At 48.0% G+C, this 12,103-nt stretch overlaps 1 protein-coding gene across 1 annotated transcript in view; it reads right to left on the reverse strand.

Moving 5' to 3' along the window:
• The window catches only part of LOC123997875 (nectin-2-like), a 98,958-nt gene that overhangs the window by 51,988 nt on the left and 34,867 nt on the right, over positions 1-12,103 (reverse strand). The window contains exons 2-3 of the mRNA XM_046302522.1: positions 3,115-3,224; positions 2,292-2,541 (exon numbers count right to left, since the gene is read on the reverse strand). Of these exons, the coding sequence (XP_046158478.1) occupies positions 2,292-2,541; positions 3,115-3,224 (360 nt within the window). The remainder of the gene's footprint in view (positions 1-2,291; positions 2,542-3,114; positions 3,225-12,103) is intronic.

Below are 12,103 nucleotides of genomic sequence, written 5' to 3' on the forward strand. Positions count from 1 at the left end.
GATGCCACTTTTTCGATAAAATACGGAACGGTTCCGTATTTCACTGAAAAAATAAATGATAGGTCATTAATCTGGTCGAATCCGGAAACTAAGGCTCGTATTTCTGTGTGTTATGTTATAATTAAGTCTATGATTTGATAGAGCAGTCTGACTGAGTGATGGTAGGCACCAGCAGGCTCGTAAGTATTCATTCAAACAGCACTTTCCTGCATTTTGCCAGCAGCTCTTCCCTGTGCTTCAAGCATTGCACTGTTTATGACTTCAAGCCTATCAACTCCCGAGATTAGGCTGGTGTAACCGATGTGAAATGGCTAGCTAGTTAGCGGGGTGAGCGCTAATAGTGTTTCAAACATCACTCGCTCTGAGACTTGGAGTGGTTGTTCCGCTTGCTCTGCATGGGTAACGCTGCTTCGAGGGTGGCTGTTGTCAATGTGTTCCTGGTTCGAGCCCAGGTAGGAGCGAGGAGAGGGACGGAAGCTATACTGTTACACTGGCAATACTATAATATATGCCATTTAGCAGACGCTTTTATCCAAAGCGACTTACAGTCATGTGTGCATACATTCTACGTATGGGTGGTCCCGGGGATCGAACCCACTACCCTGGCGTTACAAGCGCCATGCTCTACCAACTGAGCTACAGAAGTGCCTATAAGAACATCCAATAGTCAAAGGTATATTAAATACAAATGGTATAGAGAGAAATAGTCCAATAACTACAACCTAAAACTTCTTACCTGGGAATATTGAAGACTCATGTTAAAAGGAACCACCAGCTTTCATATGTTCTCATGTTCTGAGCAAGGAACTTAAACGTTACCTTTTTTACATGGCACATATTGCACTTTCACTTTCTTCTCCAACACTTTGTTTTTCCGTTATTTAAACCAAATTGAACATGTTTTATTATTTATTTGAGGCTAAATTTATTTTATTGATGTATTATATTAAGTTAAAATAAGTGTTCATTCAGTATTGTTGTAATTGTCATTATTACAAATAAATAAATCAAAATTAAATCAAAATCGTCCGATTAATCAGTATCGGCTTTTTTTGGTCCTCCAATAAATCGGTATCGGCGTGGAAGAAAATCATAATCGGTCGACCTCTACTTCTAATAGCAATCAAACTGCACGGGCAGGGTAGAGGTCGGAGGAGGCACGAGAGCACGTACACATATACATAATAGAACATGGATACACACACACAGACTAAGGAAACAGAACACACACACACAGTCCTACCTAGCATGACGAGGGAGGTGACACCCTGTTCGTTGCCGCTGGGGTAGGTGGCGTATTCACAGATACATAATAGAACATGGACACACACACCCACACACGGTCCTACCTAGCATGACGAGGGAGGTGACACCCTGTTCGTTACCACTGGGGTAGGTGGCGTATTCACAGATACATAATAGAACATGGACACGCACACCTACACACGGTCCTACCTAGCATGACGAGGGAGGTGACACCCTGTTCGTTGCCGCTGGGGTAGGTGGCGTATTCACAGATACATAATAGAACATGGACACGCACACCTACACACGGTCCTACCTAGCATGACGAGGGAGGTGACACCCTGTTCGTTGCCGCTGGGGTAGGTGGCGTATTCACAGATACATAATAGAACATGGACACGCACACCTACACACGGTCCTACCTAGCATGACGAGGGAGGTGACACCCTGTTCGTTGCCGCTGGGGTAGGTGGCGTATTCACAGATACATAATAGAACATGGACACACACACGGTCCTACCTAGCATGACGAGGGAGGTGACACCCTGTTCGTTGCCACTGGGGTAGGTGGCGTATTCACAGATACATAATAGAACATGGACACACACACCCACACACGGTCCTACCTAGCATGACGAGGGAGGTGACACCCTGTTCGTTACCACTGGGGTAGGTGAGGTATTCACAGATACATAATAGAACATGGACACACACACACCCACACACGGTCCTACCTAGCATGACGAGGGAGGTGACACCCTGTTCGTTACCACTGGGGTAGGTGGCGTATTCACAGATACATAATAGAACATGGACACACACACCCACACACGGTCCTACCTAGCATGACGAGGGAGGTGACACCCTGTTCGTTACCACTGGGGTAGGTGGCGTATTCACAGATACATAATAGAACATGGACACGCACACCCACACACGGTCCTACCTAGCATGACGAGGGAGGTGACACCCTGTTCGTTGCCACTGGGGTAGGTGGCGTATTCACAGATACATAATAGAACATGGACACCCACACACGGTCCTACCTAGCATGACGAGGGAGGTGACACCCTGTTCGTTGCCACTGGGGTAGGTGGCGTATTCACAGATGTATTTCCCCTCGTCACTCATCTTGACGTCTGAGATCTGGATGGAGGGGTTGCTGAGGGAGGGGGGCTCTGTCGTGAAGCGGACCCGCCCCTTCAGGGGCGATGTGGGGTAACTTGCCCCAAAGTTAGGGTGGTACACGGCGATGTTGAGCCGCTCGCCCTCCTTCGGCTCATAGATCCAGGACACCTGCGTAGTAGAGTCAAGTTCATTCATTCAAATATTACACAACCTGTCAGATGGAGAAAAGGGGTGAATAAACGACTCCTACTCTTGTCTTTGTGAACATATATTACCATCTTTCATTTGATTTATTTAACCTTCATTTAACTAGGCAAGTCAGTTAAGAACAAATTATTATTTACAATGACGGCCTACCAGGGAACAGTGGGTTATAACTGCCTTGTTCAGAGGCAGAACGACAGATTTTTACCTTGCCAGCTCGGGGATTCGATCCAGCAACCTTTCAGTTACTGGCCCAACGCTCTAAACACTAGACTACCTGCCGCCCCACTACAGTAGATAAAAGCTTTCAATTCAAATATCAGACAATCCATGTATAGTGCATGTAAACTTGGATGATCAAGTGTCTTAATAATAATGTAGAATGTTCTCGTGTTAATGGATGTAAATTGTTATGACAGTAAAAGCCATGAGTCCAGACATTAGTTCCTGTATGTGTGTCTGATCATTTAGGACTTTCTTCTCATGTTGTAAAAACATATCCATTTGTCTACATATGAGTTCCTGTCTGACACTGACCTGTGTGAGCTGTATCACTCCAGCATCTGCGAAGGCACACCTCAGGTTGACCGCCTGGCTGGGGTAGGACATCACTTCCGGTTCCACCTTCACCTGCTGAGACAATGCCCCTGGGAGGAAGAGGAGAGAACGTTAGAGCACCTTCCTGTTTTCCCCTTCCTGTTCTTTGTCAGAGGCCATGAAGGAGAGGTGAGTAGGAGAGGAAGCTTGTTGAGTCTATTGAGACCAGGCCCCAGCCTGCCTGATGAGGAGAGGAAGCTTGTTGGCACTATTGTGACCAGGCCCTAGTCTGTCCGATGACAGATTATAGTTCTGTGGAATCGTCTGGTTCACCATTAAGACTACCTACAGTAAGCAAGTAGGTCAACGCTCCAGGAGTGTGCTAGAGGGGTGTGTGTGCGGCCGATGAGTGGAGGAAACAGGACATGTAGTGATGAGGAAAAAGCCCAGTCCGCTCCACACAGGTCATAAATCATTTGGATGGCTTATGCTTATCTAGAACCAGCTATTTACTCTGGGCTCACACACACACACTGTGTACAAGGATTGGTGTGTGTTTGTGTACATGTTTTCCTACATTATCAGGTCCACAGCGTCCTGACAAGTCACCAGAGGGTGTCTTTCATGCATGTCTGCGTGAAAATGTAATTAACTGTATGAACGAGTGTGCATCGGTGTGTGTCTGATCTACCTATTCTACGTAAAGACAAAATTATCGGCTGCGACACACCTGTCAATGTTTGCCAACATTTCAATCTCTCGCTCTCTGCGTGTATGTGTTCCCATATTATAAAGCCACAGGCTTCTTAACATGATGCACACACCCACGTGATTGATACCAAAATCTATTTTAGCGTCATAACTGGTTCTACTGGTTTGTTCATCCGCTCTGAGTGAAGAAACAGAAACTAGAGAAGAAGGTGGGGTGGAAAACACACCATCCCTATAGAGACACGAGTCAAAGGCCCAGACTGACGCTCTTCTCTGGTGGTGGTTATGAGCAATCCACACAGCCTACCTGGTCATGGTCTTTAAACAGGAAGAGCGAGAGAGAGAGAGAAAAAAAGATAGCGAAAGAAAACAAGCAAGGCATTTCCTAGAATTACCCACCGACTCTCCCAGCACCAACCCAATGTCAGACTCAAACCACAAAATAACCCTTCTGCAACCACATAACCATAACCTCTTTACAACCACCTGGAGACTCTGCTGCCATGATCGAAGAGCCAGAAGCACTGGTATTCCCCTCATGAGGGGTGAAGGGTTCAGAATCTGAGTGTGTTCTAGCTGGATCCTAGTGCCTCTCCAGACCTTTAAGACCAGTGTGTATTGTGTCCTAGTGTAGGGGCCTACTGCTGTGTGATCTAGGTGTTTGGGAGGGATCAGGCAGCAGCCTGACTTCAAGCCACCTGCAGGAGATAGACCAACTACAGATTAGCTATGGGACCTGCTCGGCTCTAGAGAGGGAAGGAGGGAGGCATGGAGGGCTATTGATACCCAGGATTGCTCGTCTCCACTGGGGAGTATTAATTGAGTCAACCTTGCACGCCACAGGTCATTACACAGACCTGTATTGATGTGTGCGCACACACACACACTTTGTAATCCCAGGGAGGCAGGCAGGCAGGAAGTAAGGCAGGCAGAAAGCCCAGAGGGACAGGGCTGAGGAAAGCCTGCCTGCTGTCAGTCACAGACAGAGCAATAAGAGGAAAACCAACCCAGTTTAACTCTCTCCAAGATGAGAGGGAGATGAGAGGAATGGTTTGAGACATCCAAACCCCCCCAGGGATATAAAATATAACCCACCCCCTGAAATGACTAACCCCACGGGGTTGTAGACTATCATTAGAACGACAAGGGTTGACTAGATTATTTATGATGTGTGTGCTGTGTTGCTACGGTAAGGATGCCTTAAACAGAAAACTAATATAAAAAGAGAACATATATAAAAGAGATCGATAGAGAGGATTGAAGTCTGGAACCAACAAGACCCTGTACATCTTCTACCCCCCAGCAATAAGACTATTTTAGGCGTTTGTTTAAATCAGCTTCTTGATATATCACACCAGGCAGGTGGATGGATTATCTTGGCAAAGGACAAAATGCTCACTAACAGGGATGTAAACCAATTTGGCCACAAAAATAAGCTTTTTGTGCAAATGTAAAAATTCTGGGATCTTTTATTTCAGCTCATGAAACATGGGACCAACACTTTACATGTTGCATTTATATTTTTGATCAGTGTAGTTAACCAATAGCTACTCGGAGTTACTGCATTGACCTTTTTTGCGTGAACTCTTGACTCATCACATACACTGCAGTCTATCCTGTTACTGTTTAGTCTATCCTGTTACCTAGTCCCCTTTTCTAATACTCATCACATACGCTGCTGTTACTGTTTAGTCTATCCTGTTACTGTTTAGTCTATCCTGTTACCTAGTCCCCTTTTCTAATAGTCATCACATACGCTGCTGTTACTGTTTAGTCTATCCTGTTACTGTTTAGTCTATCCTGTTACTGTTTAGTCTATCCTGTTACCTAGTCCCCTTTTCTATTACTCATCACATACGCTGCTGTTACTGTTTAGTCTATCCTGTTACTGTTTAGTCTATCCTGTTACTGTTTAGTCTATCCTGTTACTGTTTAGTCTATCCTGTTACTGTTTAGTCTATCCTGTTACCTAGTCCCCTTTTCTAATACTCATCACATACGCTGCTGTTACTGTTTAGTCTATCCTGTTACTGTTTAGTCTATCCTGTTACTGTTTAGTCTATCCTGTTACTGTTTAGTCTATCCTGTTACTGTTTAGTCTATCCTGTTACCTAGTCCCCTTTTCTAATACTCATCACATACACTGTTGTTACTGTTTAGTCTGTTACCGTTTAGTCTATCCTGTTACTGTTTAGTCTATCCTGTTACTGTTTAGTCTATCCTGTTACTGTTTAGTCTATCCTGTTACCTAGTCCCCTTTTCTAATACTCATCACATACACTGTTGTTACTGTTTAGTCTGTTACTGTTTAGTCTATCCTGTTACTGTTTAGTCTATCCTGTTACTGTTTAGTCTATCCTGTTACTGTTTAGTCTATCCTGTTACCTAGTCCCCTTTTCTAATACTCATCACATACACTGTTGTTACTGTTTAGTCTGTTACTGTTTAGTCTATCCTGTTACTGTTTAGTCTATCCTGTTACTGTTTAGTCTATCCTGTTACTGTTTAGTCTATCATGTTACTGTTTAGTCTATCCTGTTACTGTTTAGTCTATCCTGTTACCTAGTCCCCTTTTCTAATACTCATCACATACGCTGCTGTTACTGTTTAGTCTATCCTGTTACTGTTTAGTCTATCCTGTTACTGTTTAGTCTATCCTGTTACTGTTTAGTCTATCCTGTTACTGTTTAGTCTATCCTGTTACTGTTTAGTCTATCCTGTTACCTAGTCCCCTTTTCTAATACTCATCACATACACTGTTGTTACTGTTTAGTCTGTTACTGTTTAGTCTATCCTGTTGCTGTTTAGTCTATCCTGTTACTGTTTAGTCTATCCTGTTACTGTTTAGTCTATCCTGTTACTGTGTCCCCTTTTCTAATACTCATCACATACACTGTTGTTACTGTTTAGTCTGTTACTGTTTAGTCTATCCTGTTACTGTTTAGTCTATCCTGTTACTGTTTAGTCTATCCTGTTACTGTTTAGTCTATCCTGTTACTGTTTAGTCTATCATGTTACTGTTTAGTCTATCCTGTTACTGTTTAGTCTATCCTGTTACCGTTTAGTCTATCCTGTTACCTAGTCCCCTTTTCTAATACTCATCACATACGCTGCTGTTACTGTTTAGTCTATCCTGTTACTGTTTAGTCTATCCTGTTACTGTTTAGTCTATCCTGTTACCTAGTCCCCTTTTCTAATACTCATCACATACACTGCTGTTACTGTTTAGTCTATCCTGTTACTGTTTAGTCTATCCTGTTACTGTTTAGTCTATCCTGTTACCTAGTCCCCTTTTCTAATACTCATCACATACGCTGCTGTTACTGTTTAGTCTATCCTGTTACTGTTTAGTCTATCCTGTTACTGTTTAGTCTATCCTGTTACTGTTTAGTCTATCCTGTTACTGTTTAGTCTATCCTGTTACCTAGTCCCCTTTTCTATTACTCATCACATACGCTGCTGTTACTGTTTAGTCTATCCTGTTACTGTTTAGTCTATCCTGTTACTGTTTAGTCTATCCTGTTACCGTTTAGTCTATCCTGTTACCGTTTAGTCTATCCTGTTACCGTTTAGTCTATCCTGTTACCGTTTAGTCTATCCTGTTACTGTTTAGTCTATCCTGTTACCGTTTAGTCTATCCTGTTACCGTTTAGTCTATCCTGTTACCGTTTAGTCTATCCTGTTACTGTTTGGTCTATCCTGTTACTGTTTAGTCTATCCTGTTACTGTTTAGTGTATCCTGTTACTGTTTAGTCTATCCTGTTACTGTTTAGTCTATCCTGTTACCTAGTCCCCTTTTCTAATACTCATCACATACGCTGCTGTTACTGTTTAGTCTATCCTGTTACTGTTTAGTCTATCCTGTTACTGTTTAGTCTATCCTGTTACCTAGTCCCCTTTTCTAATACTCATCACATACACTGCTGTTACTGTTTAGTCTATCCTGTTACTGTTTAGTCTATCCTGTTACTGTTTAGTCTATCCTGTTACTGTTTAGTCTATCCTGTTACCTAGTCCCCTTTTCTAATACTCATCACATACGCTGCTGTTACTGTTTAGTCTATCCTGTTACTGTTTAGTCTATCCTGTTACTGTTTAGTCTATCCTGTTACTGTTTAGTCTATCCTGTTACCGTTTAGTCTATCCTGTTACCGTTTAGTCTATCCTGTTACCGTTTAGTCTATCCTGTTACCGTTTAGTCTATCCTGTTACTGTTTAGTCTATCCTGTTACCGTTTAGTCTATCCTGTTACCGTTTAGTCTATCCTGTTACCGTTTAGTCTATCCTGTTACTGTTTAGTGTATCCTGTTACTGTTTAGTCTATCCTGTTACTGTTTAGTCTATCCTGTTACCTAGTCCCCTTTTCTAATACTCATCACATATGCTGCTGTTACTGTTTAGTCTATCCTGTTACTGTTTAGTCTATCCTGTTACCTAGTCCCCTTTTCTAATACTCATCACATATGCTGCTGTTACTGTTTAGTCTGTTACTGTTTAGTCTATCCTGTTACTGTTTAGTCTATCCTGTTACCTAGTCCCTTTTCTATTACTCATCACATACGCTGCTGTTACTGTTTAGTCTATCCTGTTACTGTTTAGTCTATCCTGTTACTGTTTAGTCTATCCTGTTACTGTTTAGTCTATCCTGTTACTGTTTAGTCTATCCTGTTACCTAGTCCCCTTTTCTATTACTCACCACATACACTGCTGTTACTGTTTAGTCTATCATGTTACTGTTTAGTCTATCCTGTTACTGTTTAGTCTATCCTGTTACCGTTTAGTCTATCCTGTTACCGTTTAGTCTATCCTGTTACCGTTTAGTCTATCCTGTTACTGTTTAGTCTATCCTGTTACCGTTTAGTCTATCCAGTTACCGTTTAGTCTATCATGTTACTGTTTAGTCTATCCTGTTACTGTTTAGTCTATCCTGTTACCTAGTCCCCTTTTCGATTACATGTCTTTTCTCCCTCTCTGCATTGTTGGGAAGGGCCTGTTAGTAACAACTTCACTGTTAGTCTACACCTGTTCTTTATCATGTGACAAATAACATTTGATTTGAGACGGTTGACGGGTAGAGGAAACGGTTGACGGGTAGAGGAAACGGTTGACGGGTAGAGGAAACGGTTGACGGGTAGAGGAAACGGTTGACGGGTAGAGGAGACGGTTGACGGGTAGAGGAGACGGTTGACGGGTAGAGGAGACGGTTGAAGGGTAGAGGAGACGGTTGAAGGGTAGAGGAGACGGTTGAAGGGTAGAGGAGACGGTTGAAGGGTAGAGGAGACGGTTGAAGGGTAGAGGAGACGGTTGAAGGGTAGAGGAGACGGTTGAAGGGTAGAGGAGACGGTTGAAGGGTAGAGGAGACGGTTGAAGGGTAGAGGAAACGGTTGAAGGGTAGAGGAAACGGTTGAAGGGTAGAGGAAACGGTTGAAGGGTAGAGGAAACGGTTGAAGGGTAGAGGAAACAGTTGAAGGGTAGAGGAAACAGTTGAAGGGTAGAGGAAACAGTTGAAGGGTAGAGGAAACAGAAAGAGAAGGTTGGAGGGGAGGAGAGAGAGAGAACAGAAGCTGTGTGTCAGTCAGTGCTGCTCTACTTTACTGTGCTTCAGTTTACCACCTAAAGGACGGGTGACACAACACGCACACCAATACAAACACGTACACAGATTCAGCATCTAAAAGTAGCACATCAATGTTCAAGTCGGCATCCTAAGTACTGTCACCAATCGTTATGTCTCTCCCTCTCACACACCCTGAGAGCAGTGACACCCCTGCTAAATTAACCCCTTCCTCTCGGCGCTCTGCCTGACATTTACATATTTCCCACCATGCCTTTGATGGAGGGAAAACAGATAAGAAATGGAGGAGAGGTGTGCCAGGAGGATGGAAGGAGGAGAGGTGTGCCAGGAGGATGGAAGGATGAGAGGAGGAGAGACAGCTAGGAGATGTCAAAGTGATGCAGGATGAGTGGACAGCAAGAGAGAGCGGGGGATGAAAAGCTGAAAGAGAGGGTGAGAGGAAGAGAGAGTGTGAGAGAGAGGGACTGACAAAGGGAGAGAGCAGGGTGAGAGTGATGAGTGAAGGGACAAGAGGGAGGAATGGATAGAACAGGGTATAAGGAATGGAGGGGGAGGGAAAGGGGGAGAAACCGGAGATACCTCGAGAGAAGGGGAAGCAATGAACAAGGTTGATGAGCGACAGAGAGAGAAAGAGAAGAGCAAGAGAGAGGAGATAGACAGGGAAAGGGGAGAGAAATAAAGTAGGAGACCAGGTTTACACAGGACAAGTAGAGAATGAGAGCAAGAACAGGAGAGGGAATCAGTGCATGGAGAGAGGAATGACAGAAAGAAAGAGGAAAAGGGAGAGGGAGCAGTAAGGAGCAGTAAAGGAGAGCAAAGGTAGACTACACACACATGACCTTGAGAGAAAATGAGGACTGTCTCAGAATAGAGAGAGGACAGAGAAACAGTGGGAGTATGACACACACAGACACCATTTGAACAGCCGTGGCTTTAAAGGGAACATACGCCAATTACCCTTTCCCTGCTTCCCTCCCCGCTTGTCCGCCTCCCTGCCCGCTTGTCCGCCTCCCTGTCCGCCTCCCTACCCGCTTGTCCGCCTCCCTGTACGCCTCCCTACCCGCTTGTCCGCCTCCCTGTCCGCCCGCTTGTCCGCCTCCCTGCCCGCCCGCTTGTCCGCCTCCCTGCCCGCCCGCTTGTCCGCCTCCCTACCCGCTTGTCCGCCTCCCTGTACGCCTCCCTACCCGCTTGTCCGCCTCCCTGTCCGCCGCCTCCCTACCCGCTTGTCCGCCTCCCTGTCCGCCCGCTTGTCCGCCTCCCTGCCCGCCCGCTTGTCCGCTTCCCTGCCCGCCCGCTTGTCCGCCTCCCTGTCCGCCCGCTTGTCCGCCTCCCTACCCGCTTGTCCGCCTCCCTGCCCGCCTCCCTACCCGCTTGTCCGCCTCCCTACCCGCTTGTCCGCCTCCCTACCCGCTTGTCCGCCTCCCTACCCGCTTGTCCGCCTCCCTACCCGCTTGTCCGCCTCCCTGTCCGCCCGCTTGTCCGCCTCCCTACCCGCTTGTCCGCCTCCCTGCCCGCCCGCTTGTCCGCCTCCCTGCCCGCCCGCTTGTCCGCCTCCCTGCCCGCCCGCTTGTCCGCCTCCCTGCCCGCCCGCTTGTCCGCCTCCCTACCCGCTTGTCCGCCTCCCTACCCGCTTGTCCGCCTCCCTGTCCGCCTCCCTGTCCGCCTCCCTACCCGCTTGTCCGCCTCCCTGTCCGCCTCCCTACCCGCTTGTCCGCCTCCCTGTCCGCCTCCCTACCCGCTTGTCGGCCTCCCTACCCGCTTGTCTGCCTCCCTGTCCGCCTCCCTACCCGCTTGTCCGCCTCCCTGTCCGCCTCCCTACCCGCTTGTCGGCCTCCCTACCCGCTTGTCTGCCTCCCTGTCCGCCTCCCTACCCGCTTGTCGGCCTCCCTACCCGCTTGTCTGCCTCCCTGTCCGCCTCCCTACCCGCTTGTCTGCCTCCCTGTCCGCCTCCCTACCCGCTTGTCCGCCTCCCTGTCCGCCTCCCTGTCCGCCTCCCTACCCGCTTGTCCGCCTCCCTGTCCGCCTCCCTACCCGCTTGTCCGCCTCCCTGTCCGCCTCCCTACCCGCTTGTCGGCCTCCCTACCCGCTTGTCTGCCTCCCTGTCCGCCTCCCTACCCGCTTGTCCGCCTCCCTGTCCGCCTCCCTACCCGCTTGTCGGCCTCCCTACCCGCTTGTCTGCCTCCCTGTCCGCCTCCCTACCCGCTTGTCGGCCTCCCTACCCGCTTGTCTGCCTCCCTGTCCGCCTCCCTACCCGCTTGTCTGCCTCCCTACCCGCTTGTCTGCCTCCCTGTCCGCCTCCCTACCCGCTTGTCCGCCTCCCTGTCCGCCCGCTTGTCCGCCCGCTTGTCCGCCTCCCTGCCCGCCCGCTTGTCCGCCTCCCTGCCCGCCCGCTTGTCCGCCTCCCTGCCCGCCCGCTTGTCCGCCTCCCTGTCCGCCCGCTTGTCCGCCTCCCTACCCGCTTGTCCGCCTCCCTGCCCGCCTCCCTACCCGCTTGTCCGCCTCCCTGCCCGCCCGCTTGTCCGCCTCCCTACCCGCTTGTCCGCCTCCCTGTCCGCCCGCTTGTCCGCCCGCTTGTCCGCCTCCCTGCCCGCCCCCCTGACCGCCCGCTTGTCCGCCTCCCTGTCCGCCCGCTTGTCCGCCTCCCTGCCCGCCCGCTTGTCCGCCTCCCTGCCCGCCCGCTTGTCCGCCTCCCTGCCCGCCCGC

Source organism: Oncorhynchus gorbuscha, linkage group LG15, assembly GCF_021184085.1.
Source record: "Oncorhynchus gorbuscha isolate QuinsamMale2020 ecotype Even-year linkage group LG15, OgorEven_v1.0, whole genome shotgun sequence".
Taxonomy (NCBI): domain Eukaryota; kingdom Metazoa; phylum Chordata; class Actinopteri; order Salmoniformes; family Salmonidae; genus Oncorhynchus; species Oncorhynchus gorbuscha.